This window comes from Salmo trutta, chromosome 22 (assembly GCF_901001165.1).
Source record: "Salmo trutta chromosome 22, fSalTru1.1, whole genome shotgun sequence".
In the NCBI taxonomy this organism is placed as follows: Eukaryota; Metazoa; Chordata; class Actinopteri; order Salmoniformes; family Salmonidae; genus Salmo; species Salmo trutta.
In genome coordinates this window covers 12,960,040-12,982,614 of record NC_042978.1, presented here as the reverse complement: position 1 = coordinate 12,982,614, position 22,575 = coordinate 12,960,040, and the positions used below count along the sequence as shown (strand labels likewise).

Here is a 22,575-nt window from a genome sequence, read left to right as displayed (position 1 = left end):
ACCCCAGCTGTATTAAACCAAATGCTAGGCAAGAAGCATGGGGAAATAATGTCTAGACGCTTTTTTCCAGGGGAGATTAAGTTTAAGTAGACTAATAGGGCACACTGCAATGTTGTAAAACAGACTACAATATGCCATGATTATGAAAATACAATCAGTGTATCATGTTTTCTCTCAGCTTTCGACACTTAGGACTTCATTGACCCGGCTACTCCTTGGAATGCCACTTATTGACCAACAGTAGCAAGCCTAATGTCTATGCCCACGCCTCGTTGACGTCTTGCATAGTCAGCACTTCTGACCCATATAAATCCCCACCGCAACAAAATCTGTCCTTCCTCTGCCACGACGTGGAGACAGCAACTCCGTCCACCCCCATCTAATAAAGAAAGCCAACCACCAAAATGACTACGGCACAACCCATATTTTCCAAGGGAGAAGACTGCAAAGCTGGCTGGCACGACGCTGGTGCTGGTTACAATGAGACCGACACTCATCTCGAGATTTTGGGCAAGCCCGTTATGGAACGTTGGGAGACTCCGTACATGCACTCGCTGGCAATTGTAGCCTCCTCAAAAGGTACAACACACAATGTGCAAGCTAGTGGGCCATATGAACGCACAGGACGACTAGACAGTGTGGATTTTGGTACTCTATGATATAGTTCCATAATAACATTTTACCTGACTGTAATTCATGTTCCTTACAAATGTGTAAAACAAATAGACCAATCAGCAGACGTTAGGAAAAGTTCATGAAACCAATGCGTTTACAGTTTATATGCGACGTTCCTCTCAATGCACGTTATGTTTAAAAGCATGGCGGAGTTGGATATCATGGCTTGTGGTTGCAGCAGGTGTTACTCTACCAATTGAACCGTGACAAATGCGCACTTGCTGGGGAGTGTCAATAATTTATCACCGCATATCATTCAAGAAGTTTCATGATGATCACTGATACTTAAAATAAATATACATTAGGCTACGTTAAAGTTGCGTAAACGTTTAGAGTTGTTTGCGCACTCACGTCACCATAGCGCCCATGTTGCTGCATGGAGGAATGTGGCCCAATGAGAACAGTTTGGTTCTAAATACAATATGACCAGTTCTAGTAAATAGTGTATGTTTGTCTTTATATAGCTTTGGCAATGTCTATTGGAAAATACACATCTTTGGTGGCAATTTGCCAGTTGATAAGAGTAGTAGCCTAAAGGGTGAGGCAAAACAAAATGGTATTTTTCTAATCTATTTTTACACATTACAGAAAGACTACTCTGTGGAACTCCAAGTGGCCACAGGCCATCTATCACGTGCCGTTTTCCCCAAACATTCATTTGAGAATCCTTAAATAACAAACAAAAATTGTGCATTATTAGTTTTGCTTTTCGTGAAAGGTGCCACAGCACTGGGATAAAGGTAGAACATTTGAAAACACTTCAATACAGGTAGATACTTAAACACAAATTGAGATGCTTGTTCTGCTTTGTCCCACAGGTGGACGGGTTCTGGAGATTGGGTTTGGCATGGCCATCGCCGCAACTAAAGTCGAGTCCTTCCCCATCGAGGAGCACTGGATCATTGAGTGCAATGATGGTGTGTTCGCGAGATTGCAGGAGTGGGCCAAGGTTCAGCCACATAAAGTGAGACAAATCTTCAACTTCACATTAGGTTCTATTCAGACTTTCCCTCCTTTTTAATGTGACTGAAATTAACCTAAATTCTTCTCCACTCACAGATTGTGCCCCTCAAAGGACTGTGGGAGGATGTAGTGGGCGGCCTGCCTGACAACCACTTTGATGGTAAGTTTCAAAATGCATTCTATTGGCATATCCATTATTGAATATTTTATATTCTTCAGTGAGTAAATTGCTTCAGATATGCATGTAGTTGTAATTATGCCTCTTCTATCAAAGGCATTCTGTACGACACATACCCTCTGTCTGAAGACACATGGCACACTCACCAGTTTGATTTCATCAAGGTAAGTACTTCGATGACCAAGGCTGCACATTACGAACATATCAGCAAAAGCACAGGAACCAACAGAGGAGTGGGATTTCCCCTGTAATAAAGACTATAAAACACACAAATGTTTGGCATCATATATGATATCATAGCTGTATCCAACGCAAACATATGGCAGACGTTTACAGACATGAATCCAAATAGAATAAGATATTTCTTAATGGAATCTGATCCCTATCACTTGAAACAAACATTGCCTATCGTTCCACAATGACGAGCTAACGTTTCCATTAATAGTGCAATTGTTGAATTGTGTCTCATTAGGGCCATGCCCACAGGCTGCTGAAGCCAGGTGGCGTTCTCACCTACTGTAACCTGACCTCCTGGGGTGAACTTCTCAAGACCAAATATGACAACATCGACAACATGTTCCAGGTGAGCCGCCTTTCAGCCAGTCAATGATCAACACCTCATCTCTCTCTGAGGTGCATGGGTAGGCTACACGTGTTCCTTCTCGGGCTCGACACATTTCATTCCTTTGCGCACATTCTGCCCTTCTGCCAGATAGTACTTACAGGTATATCACTGATAGTTACTGTGGTATTACAGGTAATTTCACGTGTGGCCCTCAATATTGTTTGGTTTGATGTTCATTCAACCATTAACCCATTAGTTTCATGTACAGTGACTTTGTCCGTGTTGCACTCTGCTTATTTGGTATGTCTGTAGCTACAGTACTAACTAATTTTCCTGCTGCATGTTTTTTAAAATTTTTTTTTACAGTACATCAAAGTGTACACTTGATCACAAATGTTTCATAATTTTATTTCAAAACTATGAAAATCAAATTCACAACCTGATTGATTCCAGTCCTGTGTGGGGTGACGTGATTACTTAGACAAACTAAACCAATTACTGTATATCTACTAATACCATTTTTATTGCACTTGGTCCTGGCACTGTTAGAAAATCTGTCCTCAATTACCTTTCTTGGCTAAACAAAGGTTAATGATAAATTGTACCTGAACTGCAACTGCGTAACCCTTTAAACTCACTGCGTAACCCTTTAAACTCACAGCCCCTATCATCCCGTATACTGGTTGAAAATTGCAGATTTGGTCACTGATAAGTGCCTAAATTGGAACTCAGTGGCTGTACAGTAACCTACTGTACCATATATGACGTCAGAGTTCAGGCTCTTCAATTTACAGCGCTTTATGGGATTCAACTGACAGCCGTTCTAAGTGTGTGTACCACACAAAAAAAAGATGCCCACATTTGTTGTTGTCTGAATGCTGTATATAGAAAGATGAGATGTTGAGGACTATAATAAATACCGCTTTGATGTCATACAAGCAAACCACACACCAACATTATGTGCACATCACATTTCCATGTTTGAAAACTCATGGCATTTTAAAGTAGCAACATTTATGATCGATATGTTTGATGTACAGTTACAAAGATGTGTCATACCCTGGGTTGTCCTGGACAGAATGTCATATTGTGAAGAAAATTTGCCGAGAACATGCACTCATGACTCCATTCTACGCGCACCAAATGTATTATGTTTGTCTTAAGTGCCTTGTGAAAGCCTAACACTGTAAGATTGTCTTTTATAACTTCGCTAGTCATGTTGGCAATTGAATAAGCTTTCAATTGATGCTCACCTGACCCAGATTGCGATTTATAATGAAATGTTTCTGGATTGTGTAAATAGTAATTGTGATTTTTGGGGACACAAGGCTGTGTTCAAAACAAAAAACTACAAGTATTCCAGCTTCAGTTCCTCAATGGCAAAGCTAGGAGAGCTCAAACAAGCATCTTATAGTTGAAGGCTCTTTCCATGAGTCATAAAAGTGCATTGAAATTACTTAGGAACTGTGCAGTTTGGACAAGTGTCCACTTGTAGACACCAGTTAGACCTCTCACTCACACTTGTAAGAATTTTGTTATGTTGCAGCTACCCCAAAATTGGCATGAATATTCTTATGTTACTGATTTGTATCCAGCGTATTTTCCGATTTCGTTGACAAATGCTGCGAAAAGTACAGTAAATGTAAAATGCATATAAAATCAAGTTTGTTTGGATTCAGTCGTGTCAGGTGAACTGTTGTGTCCTCACCTTTGGGCTGATTATTTCCCCATAATCCCCAGTGTTCTTTCAATTGCTACCATGGTCATGCATATGCTTTTTATGTTTCTTCTGACAGAAATGTTTCAATTTGGCACTATTCACATAGGCCAATTTTCCACAAGTGTAAAGGGTTAAATGGCCCCATAATGTGTGATGCAGGTCCACAATACAGACCAGATCTTGTGTTAATGATTTTCAGGAGACCCAGATGCCTCAACTGCTCGAGGCTGGCTTCAAGAAGGAGATGATTAGCACCACAACCATGGATATTGTCCCCCCAAGCGAATGCAAATACTATGCCTTCCGCAAGATGATTACTCCCACCATTCTGAAAGAGTGAAATGGCTTGGTGCCACTGCAATGTCTTTATTCCTTAAGTGCCTGTATTTTAAAAAGCCACATTAGTTTACTGTCAAATCCATAAGCACTCAGGGATGTCCATCTTTCAATAAACCAATTTAAATCACATCAACTCTATTTTCTTCTGTCAAAATGAATGTTTGGGTATCACCTCTAACAATTGTGCACCTCTTGCAATTTGTCACAGAATGCATTACATTTGAACTGTATTGCAACGTTAACAAGCATTTTGCATACCACACAGGCAGTCCAATTCTGATCTTTTGTCCAATTATTAGTGCTGAGCGATTAACCAAACTTCAGTTATTTTCATTTTTTTAAACAACTAATTGACCGATTTATTTGAATTCCATTTAGTTTTGGGGTTTTCCTGTGAGCTCGATGCTAGGTTTCTCTAGAGCTAAATCAAGCCTGAACTGTGCGATGTAGTTGGGAGTTTTTTTTGTTCGTTTCTCCCCACAAAAGGGCTTAATTATGGACAGAAATACTCAATACCCCCCTCAGACGATGCCGCATGTGAAGAAGCCAGATGTGGAGGTCCTGGACTGGTGTGGTTAAACATGCTCTACGGTTGTGAGGCCAGTTGAATTTACTGCCAAATTCTCTAAAACAACATTGGAGGCGGTTGGTTAATGGTAGAGAAATTAACATTTTCTGCCAACAGCGCTGTTGGATATTCCTGCAGTCAGCATGCCAATTGCACGCTCCCTCAAAACTTGGGACATCTGTGGCATTGTGTTGTCAAAAGTGCACATTTTAAAGTGGCCTTTTTATTGTCCCGAGCACAAGGTGCACCTGTGTCGTAATGCTGTTTAATCCGCTTCTTGATATTCCACACCTGTCAGGTGGATGGATTATTTTGGAAAAGGAGAAATGCTCACTAACTGGGGTGTAAACAAATTTGTGCACAACATTTATTTGAGAAGCTTTTTGTACGTATGGAACATTTCTGGGATCTTTTATTTCAGCTCATGAAACATGGGACCAACACTGAGTTGCTTCGGTTGCCCGACCGCCTACTTGTCTGGTCTTTGTTGAGCAGACACGGAGAGAACACAGTTGCTGCTCAAGGCACAGTATCTCACCCTGAAAATACATGATTGATAGTTGGTGATTAGCAGTCATAAAAGTATGCCTTGTTTACTTTGAACTACTAAAATTGTGATTTTGTCAGACAGCAGCTCTACAGAGATGACTTGGAACTAATGTAATATACACAAGTGAAATATTTTAAAGGATAGTTAAATGATAAGCAGTAATGAGCAGTCACTACCATCAAGGGACTTATGTTAATTGTTTTATTCTGTGTTACAAGTGGCGCAGTGGTTTAAGGCACTGCATCTCAGTCCAAGAGGCGTCACTACAGTCCCTGGTTCGAATCCAGACTGTATCACATCCGGCCATGATTGGGATTCCCATAAGCCGGCACACAATTTGCCCAGCGTCATCATGGTTTGGCTGTCATTGTAAATAAGAATTTGTTAACTGACTTGCCTAGTTAAATAAAGGTTACATTTTTTTACAGCATTCAGAAAAATGTACGAAAATCGACAAACCTTCATTTACATTTTTGTATTTTTTTATAATCGAACAGACCTCAAGTCATTATTGGTATTTTGACCAATCAGATCAGTTCTTTTGCCAAATAATTGGGCGAAAGATCAGAATTGGGCTGCCTGTTTAAAAAGCTTTCGATTTGCCATTTGACTGAATATAATTCAAAATTGCATTCTCTTTTGACAAAATAATTATTTCCTGAGGGGCTGGGACAAGCTGCAGAATAAGTCCCTTAAGTAAAGAGATGGAAAAAGTAACTATCTAGAGAAGTTGTTAATCATTAATGGATAAGTAGTCGTGGCACATTGCCTCACTTATTGGCCCTGGTTATAGATAAGTGTTATTTGTAGCTTACACCCCAATCATGATGTGTTTTTTTTAAGTAGAGGTCCTCTGGATATTGGACAACCTTCAGATCTCACAATAATTCAACTGAATCAATAAATATTTACCATGGGGTCACAAATCCTTGAGCCTGGTAAATTATACGAGTTACTGAAAATGAGATTTATCAAATATCAACTTATATTTATGGAGCCTGCATTTCTTGCAGAATAAGCACAAGAGGGCAACAATTCAACATTTTATGTAGATTGGATGTAATTTATCGTGCCAAATTACACAAGGAGAGCTTTTTTTGTGCAAACATGTTAAATGGTTTAGACCTATCAACTTTCCCCATAAAATATTAATAGCTCCACCCTGCTTCCTGATAGGCTAGATGGAATTGTATCCCTATTGCTACCTACCAATCGTCTAAGATGTACACAAGTGCATACAGGGTTAATTTGGGATTGGGTGTTGCTGAGTAGAACCAAAGACGGGCCCTGTAACAATACTTTGAGGTTGTATCCAACCTCATTTCCTTGAAGTAAACACTGATCTGACATGACAATTGGTGAAAGCAATACCAAGGAAAGCTTGCTTACACCAATTCAATGTCAGATCAGTGATTACTTCAAGGAAGAAAGGAAACATTGAGTATTCGAACAGGAACTATTTGGTAGAACCAGAGACAAAGGAAGAAAATATCTAAACTCTGTAGAACAATTGTGTGTGCCAAGTGCACCATCTACTGACTGAAGTACAAATAGTCTTCAGATAAAGTACACGTTACAAAAGGTAAGAATAGACCACGAAAGAAAGTAAAAGACCTGATGTGACTCCTATCTAAATAGTGATGACCATAGAAATATTGTTTAAAATGTTCAGTTAAAATTATTATATTGCTGAGAGAAAATTGGAAATTGATGAATGTCATACCTGCCAGTATCATAATCTGTGCAGGGCCAAGAACAACAGTTAAACTAATGACATGAAATACATTTTATTGTTTATACAGAGAAGAGGAGCCAGAGAATAACCAGAGTGACTCCTGAGGATATTGCCTACCGGTTTACTGGGTGGCCAGACCACCCATAAATACATTTACAAACTGCAAGAGAGAGAATTTCACTTGCGATACCAAATCCTCATTTTCTTCTCTCTCTTTATTTTCTTCTGCAACTGGAGCGTCCCGTAGAGAAGGGCCTCTGCTGTGGGAGGGCAGCCTACAGGAGGACAAGTAAACAATCAATTTGAGTCAAATGTTTCCTATAAACGCAAATAAAATCTAAAAAAAGAGCTATTGTTGTGATTTGTTTCTTTTCCACATTGCTGTACATATATCCGGGACAGCAAATAAAATCAAAAAAAAGAGCTATTGTTGTGATTTGTTTCTTTTCCACATTGCTGTACATATATCCGGGACAGAACTAAATATTTGTTTCATAATAATTAAAAAGAACAAAAACAGAATGAGATACCTGGAACGTATATGTCCACCGGTACGATGCGGTCACACCCTCTGACCACTGCGTAAGAGTAGTGGTAGTAGCCGCCCCCATTGGCGCAGCTGAAGGACAGAGTAATAAGATACAATGTGGCTCAACTAACAGTTAAATATGAAATGCAAGATGAAAATGTCAACCAACACTGTAAAAGCACTGTGTGTAATGGTAAAACTTGGTGTGGAGAAATAAATCACAAAATCGGTAGAAGCAATTAACTTTAGGGAGGTTGTGTTAAACAATCAGGTGTTTTTAAATGAAAAAGTTAAGGCGATCATGAGATCCATTTCAAACAAGATAACCACTAAAATGTTTCTGTTTAAACCTAATCATATTACGACAGTACTTTACCTTCCCATGGAAATGACATATCTTGGCTCAGGCATCTGGTCATAAACCTAGGGGAAATAATGAACATCATGGTGAATTCATACACTCAAAAGCAAATACAGAACTCCTTTCTCCAAAGAAAGATGTCCTTCAGTCAAATACCTTGCGCAAAGCGGGGGCCATCTTGTTGGTCAGAGTGCCTGCCACAATCATGACGTCGGCCTGTCTGGGGCTGGCTCTGAACACCACTCCGAACCGGTCCATGTCATAACGAGGAGCCGCCATGTGCATCATCTCCACCGCACAGCACGCCAGTCCAAACGTCATGGGCCAAAGGGAGCTCTAATGTAAAAACACACAAAGACAGATTGGACTGATAGGTCGACAAAGCAATCTGAACAAAGATCACTGAGTCAGTCAATGTTTTTCCCTTATTCATCTCTGGTGAAAAGAAAAGTGAGCTATGGCTGGGGGGCCCCACCACCTCTTGAGCAAAACATTTTAGCGGCCCCCCTCTTGATGTCACAGAAGAAAAAAATTGTAAGTTGTTTCAAAGCTAATTTCCTGCAATTCTACACATTTTGCCATGACTTATGCCATGTTAACGTGATATCGGCATAGGCACCTTGTGTGCAGCTGCTCCAGTTTCAACTGTTCTGCCTGTGGACCTGCTGTTTTCAACTCCCTCTACCACACCTGCTGTCTCGACATCTGAATGATCGGCTATGAAAAGCCAACTGACATTTACTGCTGAGGTGCTGACCTGTTGCACCTTCTACAACCACTGATTATTATTATTTGACCCTGCTGGTTATCTATGAACGTTTGAACATTTTGGCCATGTAATGTTATAATCTCCATCCCGCTCAGCCAGAAGAGGACTGGCCACCCCTCAGCGCCTGATTCCTCTCTAGGTTTGTTCCTAGGTTCCTGCCTTTTTAGAGTTTTCCCCCCCAGCCACCGTGCTTCTACATCTGCATTGCTTGCTGTTTGGGATTTTAGGCTGGGTTTCTGTATAGCACTTTGTGACATTGGCTGATGTAAAAAGGGCTTTATAAATACATTTGATAGATTACATGTTAGAACAATCAAACAGTTCCACAACTACGTAATACACACAAATCTAAGTAAAGGAATGGAATATATACATATATGAATGAGCAATGACAGAGCGGCATAGGCAATATGCAATAGATGGTATAAAATATAGTATATGCACCTTAGCCAAATATATTTAAACTCAGTTTCACAATTCCTGACATTTAATCCTAGTAAAAATTCCCTGTCTTAGGTAAGTTAGGATCACCACGTTATTTTAAGAATGTGAGATGTCAGAGTAATAGTAGAGAGAATGATTCATTTCAGCTTTCATTTCTTTCATCACATTCCCAGTGGGTCAGAAGTTTACATACACTCAATTAGTATTTGGTAGCATTGCCTTTAAATTGTTTAACTTGGGTCAAACATTTTGGGTAGCCTTCCACAAGCTTCCCACAATAAGTTGGGTGAATTTTGGCCCATTCCTCCTGACAGAGCTGGTGTAATCGAGTCAGGTTTGTAGGCCTCTTTGCTCGCACAAGCTTTTTCAGTTCTGCCCACAAATGTTCTATAGGATTGAGGTCAGGGCTTTGTGATGGCGATTCCAATACCTTGACTTTGTTGTCCTTAAGCCATTTTCCACAACTTTGGAAGTATGCTTGGGGTCATTGTCCATTTGGAAGACACATTTGCGACCAAGCTTAAACTTCCTGACTGATGTCTTGAGATGTTGCTTCAATATATCCACATAATTATCCTCCCTCATGATGCCATCTATTTTGTGAAGTGCACTAGTCCCTCCTGCAGCAAAGCACCCCCACAACATGATGCTGCCACCCCAGTGCTTCACGGTTGGGATGGTGTTCTTCAGCTTGCAAGCCTCCCCCTTTTTCCTCCAAACATAAGAATGGTCATTATGGCCAAACAGTTCTATTTTTGTTTCATCAGACCAGAGGATATTTCTCCAAAATGTACGATCTTTGTCCCCATGCGCAGTTGAAAACTGTAGTCTGGCTTTTTTATGGCGGTTTTGGAGCAGTGGCTTCTTCCTTGCTGAGCTGCCTTTCAGGTTATGTTGATATAAGACTCGTTTTGCTGTGGATATAGATACTTTTGTACCCGTTTCCTCCAGCATCTTCACAAGGTCCTCTGCTGTTGTTCTGGGATTGATTTGCACTTTTCGCACCAAAGTACGTTCATCTCTAGGAGACAGAACGCGTCTCTTCCCTGAGCGGTATGACAGCTCTGTGGTCCAATGGTGTTTATACTTGCGTACTATTGTTTGTACAGATGAACGTGGTACCTTCAGGCATTTGGAAATACACCTCCAATTGACTCAAATTATGTCAATTCGCCTATCAGAAGCTTCTAAAGCCATGTCATCAGTTTCTGGAATTTTCCAAGCTGTTTAAAAGGCACAGTCAACTTAGTGTATGTAAACGTCTGACCCACTGGAATTGTGACACAGTGAATAAGTGAAATAATCTGTCTGTAAACAATTGTTGGAAAAATTACATGTCATGCACAAAGCAGATGTTCTAACTGACTTGCCAAAACTATAGATTGTTAACAAGAAATGTGTGGAGTGGTTGAAAAACTAGTTTTAATGATTCCAACCTAAGTGTATGTAAACGTCCGACTTCAACTGTACATATGAGATGAGTAATGCAAGATATGTAAACATTATTAAAAGTAGCACTATTAAAGAGACTAGTGATACATTTATTAAAAGTGGCCAATTATTTCAAGTCTGTATGCAGGCAGCAGCCTCTGTGTAAGTGATGGCTGTTTACCAGTCTGATGGCCTTGAGATAGAAGCTGTTTTTCAGTCTCTCAGTCCCAGCTTTGATGCACCTGTACTGACCTCGCCTTCTGGATGGTAGAGGGAAGAACAGGCAGTGGCACGGGTGGTTGTTGTCCTTGATGATCTTTTTGGCCTTCCTGTGACATTGGGTGCTGTAGGTGTCTTGGAGGGCAGGTAGTTTGCCCCCGGTGATTCGTTGTGCAGACCGCACCACCCTCTGGAGAGCCTTGTCTTTGTGGGTGGTGCAGTTGCTGTACTAGGCGGTTATGCAGCCCGACAAGATGCTCTCAATTGTGCATCTGTAAAAGTTTGTGATGGTTTTAGGTGATAAGACAAATTTCTTCAGCCTCCTGAGGTAGGTTGAAGAGGCGCTTTTGCCCCTTCTTCACCACACTGTCTGTGGGTGGATTATCCTCAAAGCGGGCAAGGTGTTTTGTTTGTCTGGAAGCAAGATGGTGTCCGTGACATGGCTGGTTTTCTTTTTGTAGTCTGATTGTCTGTAGACCCTGCCATATAAGTCTTATGTCTGAGCCGTTGAATTGCGACTCCACATTGTCTCTATACTGACATTTCGCTTGATTGCCTTGGAGGGAAAAACTACACTGTTTGTATTCGGCCATAATCCCTGTCACCTTTCCATGGTTAAATAAGTATGTTCATGCTTTCAGTTTTGTGCGAATACCGCCATCTATCCACGGTTTCTGGTTATGGTAGGTTTTAACGTCTTACATCTAGACGTTCCGCTAGCGGAACACCTGCTCCAATATCCAATGATAGGCGTGGCGCGAATTACAAATTCCTCAAAAATCCCCAAACTTCCATTTTTCAAACATATGACTATTTTACACAATTTTAAAAGACAAGACTCTCCTTTATCTAACCACACTGTCCAATTTCAAAAAGGCTTTACAGCGAAAGCAAAACATTAGATTATGTCAGCAGAGTACCCAGCCAGAAATAATCAGACACCCATTTTTCAAGCTAGCATATAATGTCACAAAAAACAAAACCACAGCTAAATGCAGCACTAACCTTTGATGATCTTCATCAGATGACACTCCTAGGACATTATGTTAAACAATACATGCATGTTTTGTTCAATCAAGTTCATATTTATATCAAAAACCAGCTTTTGATATAAATACCACTGGTACGATGCGGTCACTTCCGGTGAATTTACTAAATTACTCACGATAAACGTTCACAAAAAACATAATTATTTTAAGAATTATAGATACAGAACTCCTTTATGCAATCGCGGTGTCCGATTTTAAAATAGCTTTTCGGTGAAAGCACATTTTGCAATATTCTGAGTAGATAGCCCGGCCATCATGGCTAGCTATTTTGACACCCACCAAGTTAGGTACTCACCAAACTCAGATTTACTATAAGAAAAATTGTATTACCTTTGCTGTTCTTCGTCAGAATGCACTCCCAGGTCTTCTACTTCAATAACAAATGTTGGTTTGGTTCCAAATAATCCATAGTTATATCCAAATAGCGGCGTTTTGTTCGTGCGTTCAAGACACTATCCGAAGGGTAAAGAAGGGTGACGCGCCCGGCGCGTTTCGTGACAAAAAATGTACAAATATTCCATTACCGTACTTCGAAGCATGTCAAACGCGGTTTAAAATCAATTTTTATGCGATTTTTCTCGTAAAAAAAGCAATAATATTCCGACCGGGAAACCCTGTTTTAGTTCAAAGACGAAAAAATAAAAACATGGAGTCGTCTCGTGCACGCGCCCCCAGTCTCATTGTTCTCAGATTGACCACTATCCAAATGCGCTACTGTTTTTCAGCCATGGCCTGCAAAGTCATCATTCAACATTCTGGCGCCTTCTGAGAGCCTATGGGAGCGTTAGAAAATGTCACGTTACAGCAGAGATCCCCTGTTTTGGATAGAGATGATCAAGAAGGCCAAGAAAGTCAGAGAGGGCGCTTCTTGTTTGGAATCTTCTCAGGTTTTTGCCTGCCAAATGAGTTCTGTTATACTCACAGACACCATTCAAACAGTTTTAGAAACGGAGTGTTTTCTATCCAAAGCTAATAATTATATGCATATTCTAGTTTCTGGGCAGGAGTAATAATCAGATTAAATCGGGTATGTTTTTTATCCGGCCGTGAAAATACTGCCCCCTATCCATAACAAGTTAATAGTCACGGTAGGTACAACATCTCCTATGCACTTCCTTATAAACTCACTCGCCGAATCAGCGTATACGTCGATATTATTATCTGAGGCTACCTGTAAAATGTCCCAGTCTGCATGATCAAAACAGTCTTGAAGCGTGAATTCCGAATGGTCAGACCAGTGTTGAATAGTTCTTAACACGGGTACATCCTGTTTGAGTTTCTGCCTATAGGAAGGGAGGAGCAAAATTGAGTCGTGGTCAGATTTGCCAAAAGGAGGGCGGGGGAGGGCCTTGTATGCATCGCGGAAGTTTGAGTAACTGTGGTTCAGTTTTTTTCCAGTGCGAGTGCTACAGTCGATACGTTGATAGAATTTAGGTAGCCTTGATCTCAAATTTGCTTTGTTAAAATCCCTAGCTAAAATAAATGGAGTCTCAGGATATATAGTTTCTTGAGGGCCATCGTGGTGTCGGCTGGAGGGGTATACACAGCTGTGACAATAACCGAGGAGAATTGTCTTGGGAGATAACACGGTCGGCATTTGATTGTGAGGAATTCTAGGTCAGGTGAATAAAAAAAGACTTGAGTTCCTGTATGTTGTTACAATTACACCATGAGTCATTAATAATGAAACATACACCCCCACCCTTCTTCCCGGAGAGATGTTTATTCCTGTCGGCGCGACGTACAAAGAATCCAGGTGACCGTATTGACTCCAACAGCATATCCCAATTGAGTCATGTTTCCGTGAAACAGAGCATGTTACAATCCCTGTCTCTCTGGAAAGCAACCCTTGCCCTAATTTAGTTTCTACCTTGTTATCTAGAGACTGGACATTGGGGAATAATATACTCAGAAGCGTTGAGTGGAGTGCGCGCCTTCGAAGTCTGACCAGAAGACAGCTCCGTCTACCTCTTCTCTGGCGGTGTTGTTTTGGGTCAGCCCCTAGAATCAGCTCAAATGCCTTGGGTAGTTGGGTAGTTCAAAGGATCCGCTTCAGGAAAGTCGTATTCCTGGTAAGTTCATGTCGCTCTGATATCTAATAGTTCTTCCCGGCTGTATGTAATAACACCCAGATTTTCTGGGCTAACAAATACATTTAAAAAAAAAAAATACTGCCAAGTTTCCTAAGCACTAGAAGCGAGGCAGCCCTCTCTGTTAGCACCATTTTGTACAATGTGGGTCAGGGCCCACGTGGGCATGTGCCCGGTCGGTATTCTTACCAATCTAAAAATCTTAGCTGACATGGCTAATTGAGTGACTGTCAGTGATTAACAAAATAAAAACTTCTCATGTACAACCAAGCATAGAAATTGCACCTTGTGTATTCTACTTTTCTGACTAAACAGTATGTTGAGACCCGACTCAGTTCCAAAAAAAAAAAGCTTAAGGCTGGTTTAGAGGAATGCCTGTGATCATACGGTGCTGCCCTCTGTAGTTAGTTTAATTATTTTGACAGTTGTTTGACTGGCAGCCAGTCAGCCACAGAATAGAGAATGTCACAAAGGAGTTTTAGATGGAGGGGTGCACTTCTTGATTTTCTTATTGAAAAATTGACACAAACATTCAAAATGGACCATATGCCACTGAAGAACATAGAGTACTTGCGGTGTGGCATTGACTTACCCTGCGTGCCCAATTCACCAGATCATCCAGCTTAGTGATAACATACTCTCCCTTGCTGCTCGTTACTGCAGCGGGCTTGGCAGCAGCCACCGCTGTGCTTTTCTCTCTGACTGAAACCACACTGGAAGAAAAGGAGGTAATATGAAGCACTCAAACAAACATTTTGACAAATTGAGATGTTTACAGGACCTCCCTTACCATGTAGCATTGCCACTTTTAGCAATGTGGTGTAGTGACGAGCTCGGTTGTATTGCAAATACTGAAATGGATCTGTGTGGTAGAAAAAGATTAGGTAATACGACTTCACAATATAAGACTGACCAAGACAAACTAAATGGCATTAACTACACAAATTACACTACTTTAAGGATTTAATAAATAGAGCAAACATTTCATAAGGTTACTGGTGATTTCAAAACAGAAAGAACCTGTTACTAACTATAGTAAATCCTAGGCCTGTCTTAGTTTAATCACCTTATCTGCGTAATTTGCCTAACATTATGCTTACCTAGATGAAAAGGTACCAAACGCGGCGAGGCGAGGAACTGCACAGGAAAGACAAAAAAAGCACAGATGTCAACAAATCTATCTATAGGTTGTATTTAGATAATGTAACAGTTACTTGCGGGACACATCGAAATATTGGCTATAGACAAGGCAGTGCGCTTTCTTGGGTGATATAACAAGCTGATTGACGTTTGTGATAGAAATAAGAATAGCGACAGTAGCTACCATCCATGTTTTATTTAACTAGGCAAGCCAGTTAAGAACAAATTCTTATTTACAATGGCGGCCTACACCGGCCAAACCCGGACGACGCTGGGCCAATTGTGCGACGCCTTATGGGACTCCCAATCACGGCCGGTTGTGATACAGCCTGGATTTGAACCAGGGTGTCTGTGGTGACACCTCTAGCACTGAGATGCAGTGCCTTACACGGAACCCAAATCCGCTGCGCACGTGCGCAATCGTGCATACATTTATTTTGTCCCCCTACACCAAACGCAATCACAACACGCAGGTTAAAATATCAAAACAAACTCTGAACCAATGACATTCATTTGAGGACAGGTCGAAAAGCATTAAACATGTATGGCAATTTAGCTTGCACTTGCTAGCTAATTTGTCCTATTTTGCTAGCTTGCTGTTGCTAACTAATTTGTCCTGGGATATAAACATTGAGTTGCTTTTTTACCTGAAATGCACAAGCTCCTCTACTCCGCCAATTAATCCACACATAAAACAGCCAACCAAATTGTTTCTAGTCATCTCTCCTCCTTCCAGGCTTTTTCATCTTTGAACTTACATGGTGATTGGCATCTAAACTTTCATAGTATTACCACGACTACCGGCAAAACAGTTCATCTTTCAATCACCTACGTGGGTATAACCAATGAGGAGATGGGAGAGGCAGGACTTTCAGCGCGATCTGCGTCAGAAATAGAAAGGAGTTCTATTTTAGCCCTTGGCATAACAGACGCTCGTTGGCGAAATAATTGAATAACATGGATTTCTACATTTATTTTGCGACGCTTGCGCACGCTACGTGTCCGGTCTGGTCAGCATGTTAGACCGCTGCGCCTCTCCGGAGCCCCTAAATCACGTTACTTAGCTAGCACTATGAGCCATTGCTCTTATGTAAAACAGGGACACATTGGTCTTTACTAGATTACCATTGAGACGTTAATAACCATGCACAATGTGTGAGAAACTTCACGCGTGCTAGTTTAATAGCTAGCTAACTACACAAACAAACAGCATTTGCTAACTAGCATAGACAAGAGTTGTTTCTGATCAAGCCAGGGGTTCTGTAGTGCTAGCAGCTAACTAGCTTGCAAGGTCAGGGATTACAAACCGTTGTGATAGCAAAAAAATTGTCACGGCAACCAATATAATACATTAATCGGAAACCATACAAAAGTGTAATATTTGTGAGATAAATTAGTTCGATATTTTTCAGAATGATATGTTCCAGTAACTAGCTTTACGTTTTAGCCAAAACATCACTCACCGACTAACGCCGCCATCATAAGCAAATATAATAGCTATGACTTCCGGTGACTATGCTTACATGCTAGAACCATTTGGGGCGCTCTCTTCCATATTTCTTTATTGACAGGACTACAAAAATGTATGTATATTAGTAAAACGTAGGCCTATTGGTTGGTCTGAACTTTCGAAGTGAATTGCTCAAAGTAAAAAACAAAGGTGTAGAAAATAATGTCACATTAGCCAGTGGATCCATGGGGTAAGAAGTAGATCAGAACAGATCCAAGATCAGTTTACACAACCCAAATCATAGCCCATTACAACGCAAAACTGACTTTCATAATGCGATAACTGGGCGCCAATCTGTGGCGGGAGTATTTATTGATCATGCGCATGTAGGCCTGTTCGAATGTCAAACAACAACCGTTATACACTTGTCAAAATCAGTTAGTCATGTTGGTGGCATGAGAGTTCGCAAAATGAAAGTGTTGTTTCCTTAAGACCAAAAATAAATCAGCTGAACAGTTAAAAAAAGAAGCCAGCATGAGGTACCTTAGTTACATTAGTTGCTCTTTGTGTATGGTGTATGTGTGCACAATTTATGCAGAGGTCATCTACACCAACAGTTGGGCTCTATATTTAAGTGGCACCTCTGAGCAAATCAACAAGATTGCAAAGAAACATGGTTTCCATATCTTGGGAAAGGTAAAACAATTATGTTAATGTTAGTTCACTGTTTATTTATGCAATATAATGATTTGTATTTTTTATAGGTAGATTTTTTGGCATAATATGACTAGCTAGTAGTAGCTCATTTCTTCAGGCATATTATATTTGTAGATATTTCCAGATGGCAACTATTACCATATGGAGCAACGAGGGGTGGCAAAACAATCATTGCAGGCACACTTTGCATAATCTTCGACTGAAAATGGACCCTAAGGTGAAAAGTCAATAGATCTGTAAAACACTTTCTAAAATTGGCTGTGATAACCAGTCCCAGTATTGCTCTTATTGTGATGAGTGTAATGATCTACCTGTTTCTCAGGTGCTTTGGTGTGCACAGTAATCTGGAAGGAGTAAAAATAGAAGACACTCTTTCACAGCGCCCACTGATCCATTTTTCAATCAGCAGTGGTACCTGGTACATGTCAACATTATTCTTTCATTTTTGTTTGACCTTTATTTCCATAATAACAAGCTCTTTAGATTTGTATTCTGCTGTTTGAGGGTTTTCTGCCTTGAGTGAAAACATATGGTAATCCCTGTTTTGATTTTTTTTTATTGTAACTGTAGGCCACTGCTTTTCCAGAGTGAGGCCTTTAATCAGAATGTGGTGGCCGCCTGGGCTCGAGGCTACACATGCAAAGGGGTAGTGGTGTCCATCTTAGACGATGGCCTAGAGACAAGCCACCCAGACCTTGCTGAAAATTATGTGAGCTATCGAGATGATTATTGTTGAAGGGGCAAATGATTGCATTTTGTTAATCATGAAGACAAATGGAAAATGATCCATCAGTAGAAAAAGAACTAACATTGCATTGTACCTGTAGGATCCACTTAATGAGTATTGAAAAGCAACTTCAATACCTTACAGGGCCGAGGTGGCTTGGGTTCCATTTACGTCTGGGCTTCAGGCAATGGGGGTGCCAGCTTTGACAACTGCAACTGCGATGGTTACACCAACAGCATTTACACATTGTCTGTTGGTAGTACCACCGAGAAGGGAACTCTGCTCTTCTACAGTGAACCCTGCTCAGCCATTCTAACAACTACCTACACTGGTGGAAGCTTTCAACACCACAGAATTGTAAGTGTCTTTTTCCCAACTCATACCATGTTATTGTTTTCAACATTCATATATACACTGAACAAAAATATAAACGCAACATGCAACAATTTCAAAATGTTACTGAGTTACAGTTCATATAAGGATTTTTTTTTTTTTTTAAACTAGGCAAGTTAGTTAAGAACAAATTCTTATTTACAATGACGGCCTACCCCGGCCAAACCCGGACGACGCTGGGCCAATTGTGCGCCGCCCTATGAGACTCCCATTCACGTCCAGTTGTGATCAGCCTGGAATCAAACCAGGGTCTGTAGTGACGCCTCCAGCACTGTGATGCAGTGCCTTAGACTACTGTGCCACTCGGGAGCATGGATTTCACGACTGGGAATAAAGATTTGCATCTGTTGGTCACAGATACCTTAAAAGGGTAGGGATGTGGATCAAAAAATATGTCAGTATCTGGTGTGACCACCATTTTCCTCATGCAGAGCTACTTTGCATACAAGTTGACCAGGCTGTTGATTGTGCACCTTTGGCAGTGATTAAAGCATCAAGTCTTCTTGGGTATGACGCTACAAGCTTGGCACACCTGTATTTGGGGAATTTCTCCCATTTTTCTCTGCAGATCCTCTCAAGCTCTGTCAGGTTGGATGGGGAGCGTTGCTGCACAGCTATTTTCAGGTCTCTCCAGAGATGTTTGATCGGGTTCAAGTCTGGGCTCTAGCTGGGCCACTCAAGGACATTCAGAGACTTATCCTGAAGCCACTCCTGTGTTGTATTGACTGTGTGCTTAGGGTCGTTGTCCTGTTGGAAGGTGAACCTTTGCCCTAGTCCGAGGTCCTGAGCACTCTGGAGCAGTTCTTTAGGTGACTTTTGGAAAACTCAAAGCGGGCTGTCATGTGCCTTTTACTGAGGAGTGGCTTCCATCTGGCCACTCAATCATAAAGGCCTGATTGGTGGAGTGCTGCAGAGATTGTTGTCCTTCTGGAAGGTTCTCCCATCTCCACAGAGGAACTCTAGAGCTCTGTCAGAATGACCATCAGGTTCTTGGTCACCTCCCTGACCAAGGCCCTTCTCCCCTGTTGCTCAGTTTGAAGGAAGAGTCTTGGTTGTTCCAAACTTCTTCCATTTAAGAATGATGGAGGCCACTGTGTTCTTGGGGACCTTCGACGCTGCCAACATTTTGTTGTACCCTTCCTTAGATCTGTGCCTCGACACAATCCTGTCTCGGAGTGCTACGGACAATTATTTTGACCTCATGACCTGGTTTTTGCTCTGACATGCACTGTCAACTGTGGGACCTTATATAGACAGGTGTGTGTGCCTTTCCAAATCCTGTCCAATCAATTGAATTGACCACAGGTGGACTCCAAGTTGTAAAACGTCTCAAGGATGATCAATAGAAACAGGATGCACCTGAGCTCAATTTTGAGTCTCAGCAAAGGGTCTGAATACTTGTTTTTTTATTAATACTTACAGTTGAGGTCGGAAGTTTACATACACCTTAGCCAAATACACTTAAACTAATTTTTTCACAATTCCTGACATTTAATCGTAGTAAAAATTCCCTTTCTTAGGTCAGTTAGGATCACCACTTTATTTTAAGAATGTGAAATGTCAGAATAATAGTAGAGAGATTTATTTCAGCTTTTATTTCTTTCATCACATTCCCATTGGGTCAGAAGTTTACATACACTCAATTAGTATTTGGTAGCATTGCCTTTAAATTGTTTAACTTGGGTCAAACATTCCAGGTAGCCTTCCACAAGCTTCCCACAATAAGTTGGGTGAATTTTGGCTCATTCCACCTGACAGAGCTGGTGTAATTGAGTCAAGTTTGTAGGCCTCCTTGCTCGCACAAGCTTTTTCAGTTCTACCCACAAATGTTCTATAGGATTGAGGTCGGGGCTTTGTGATGGCCACCCCAATACCTTGACTTTGTTGTCCTTAAGCCATTTTGCCACAATTTTAGAAGTATGCTTGGGGTCATTGTCCATTTGGAAGACCCATTTGTGAACAAGCTTTAACTTCCTGACTGATGTCTTGAGATGTTGCTTCAATATATCCACATAATTGTCCTTCCTCATGATGCCATCTATTTTGTGAAGTGCACCAGTCCCTCCTGCAGCAAAGCACCCCCACAAAATGATGCTGCCACCCCTGTGCTTCATGGTTGGGATGGTGTTCTTTGGCTTGCAAGCCTCCCCCTTTTTCCTCCAAACATAACAATGGTCATTATGGCCAAACAGTTCTATTTTTGTTCCATCAGACCAGCGGACATTTCTCCAAAAAGTACGATCTTTGTCCCCATGTGCAGTTGCAAACTGTAGTCTGGCTTTTTTATGGCAGTTTTGGAGCAGTGGCTTCTTCCTTGCTGAGCGGCCTTTCAGGTTATGTCGATATAGGACTCGTTTTACTTTGGATATAGATACTTTCATACCCGTTTCCTCCAGCATCTTCACAAGGTCCTTTGCTATTGTTCTGGGATTGATTTGCACTTTTCGCACCAAAGTAAGTTCATCTCTAGGAGACAGAACGCATCTCCTTCCTGAGTGATATGACGGCTGCGTGGTCCAATGGTGTTTACACTTGCGTACTATTGTTTGTACAGATGAACATGGTACCTTCAGGCGTTTGGAAATTGCTCCCAAGGATGAGCCAGACCATTGTACACTGGCCAAACCCGGATGACGCTGGACCAATTGTGCGCCACCCTATGGGACTTCCAATCAAGGCCGGTTGTAATACAGCCTGGATTCAAACCAGGGTGTCTGTATTGACGCCTCTAGCACTGAGATGCAGTGCCTTAGACCGCTGAGCCACTCGGGAGCCAGAGTGTTCTGTTCTACCAATCACATTCTGTTAAAGGTCCCCAAAGCACACACGTCCCTGGGTCGCTCGTCTTTTCAGTTCGCTGCAGCTAGCGACTGGAACGAACTGCAACAAACACTCAAACTGGACAATTTTATCTCAATCTCTTCATTCAAATACTCAATCATGGACACTCTTGCTGTCAATTGTGGCTGCTTTGCGTGATGTATTGTTGTCTCTACCTTCTTGCCCTTTGTGTTGTCTGTACAATGTTTTGTGCTGCTACCATGTTATGTTGTTGTATTAGGTCTCTCTTTATGTAGTGTTGTCTCGCTTGTCGTGATGTGTGTTTTGTCCTATATTTTTTTAATCCCAACCCCGTCCCCACAGGATGCCTCTTGGTAGGCCGTCATTGTAAATAAGAATTTGTTCTTAGTTAAATAACAAATGTTATTTGCATTATGAACAATGCCAGTCTGCATTATGAACATCTGGGCTGTTTTTCCAAAATTATCTGGATTTTGCCTATTGGCTAGGATTAAAAGCATACAAATAGAATGAATAGAACAAACTAATCATTGACTTGAATTTTTGAAAATAGGCCCAGCGGATTACATTTGGAATAGGCCTCTATGACATGCAATAAACCAAACAAGTCACTAGTAGGGTACATTAGCCAAACAAAATACAGATTTACTACGTAAACTACTATAACATTTGTGCAGATTTTGAAAAGTGGGTAAACAGATTGAGGCATAAAATTGAACTCATACAGAACTTGAATGTAGAAGAAATCCCGTGTGGCTCAGTTGGTAGAGCATGGTGTTTGCAACACCTGGGTTGTGGGTTCGATTCCCACGGGGGACCAGTACGGAGAAAAAAAATGTATGAAATGTATGCATTCACTACTGTAAGTCGCTCTGGATAAGAGCGTCTGCTAAATGACTAAAATGTAAAATGTAAGAAATGTGCATTTGCATATGAATTGATACCAATTGCGATCATTAGGTGACTAGTGATTTTCTTTGTTGTCAAGGATACTTGATTGAAGTGGTAGTCTATTGATCAATAGAACAAATCTAATATTCCCATTTCAAATTACAAGAGGAGCAATATACAAGATAGCCTCATTTGTCTGATTGTACCACTACAATGTTTAGTTTATAAATAGTACAGTGAGCCATATGACCAGGCAGTCCAAATATCCAT

The 22,575-nt window shown here is 41.0% G+C and overlaps 2 protein-coding genes across 2 annotated transcripts; one reads left to right on the top strand and one right to left on the bottom strand.

Moving 5' to 3' along the window:
• Positions 1-312: 312 nt before the first annotated feature.
• LOC115158120 (guanidinoacetate N-methyltransferase) lies at positions 313-4,569 on the top strand. The gene is made up of 6 exons (XM_029706680.1): positions 313-579; positions 1,494-1,639; positions 1,735-1,798; positions 1,913-1,980; positions 2,289-2,399; positions 4,301-4,569. The coding sequence occupies exons 1-6, from the start codon at positions 405-407 to the stop codon at positions 4,439-4,441; spliced, it is 705 nt and encodes a 234-aa protein (XP_029562540.1). The 5' UTR covers positions 313-404; the 3' UTR covers positions 4,442-4,569.
• A 2,829-nt stretch (positions 4,570-7,398) lies between these two features.
• ndufs7 (NADH:ubiquinone oxidoreductase core subunit S7) lies at positions 7,399-16,852 on the bottom strand. The gene is made up of 8 exons (XM_029706678.1): positions 16,789-16,852; positions 15,286-15,322; positions 14,976-15,047; positions 14,778-14,898; positions 8,340-8,519; positions 8,199-8,245; positions 7,824-7,912; positions 7,399-7,568 (listed from the first exon to the last, which is right to left on the bottom strand). The coding sequence occupies exons 1-8, from the start codon at positions 16,805-16,807 to the stop codon at positions 7,471-7,473; spliced, it is 663 nt and encodes a 220-aa protein (XP_029562538.1). The 5' UTR covers positions 16,808-16,852; the 3' UTR covers positions 7,399-7,470.
• Between the last annotated feature and the right edge of the window lie 5,723 nt (positions 16,853-22,575).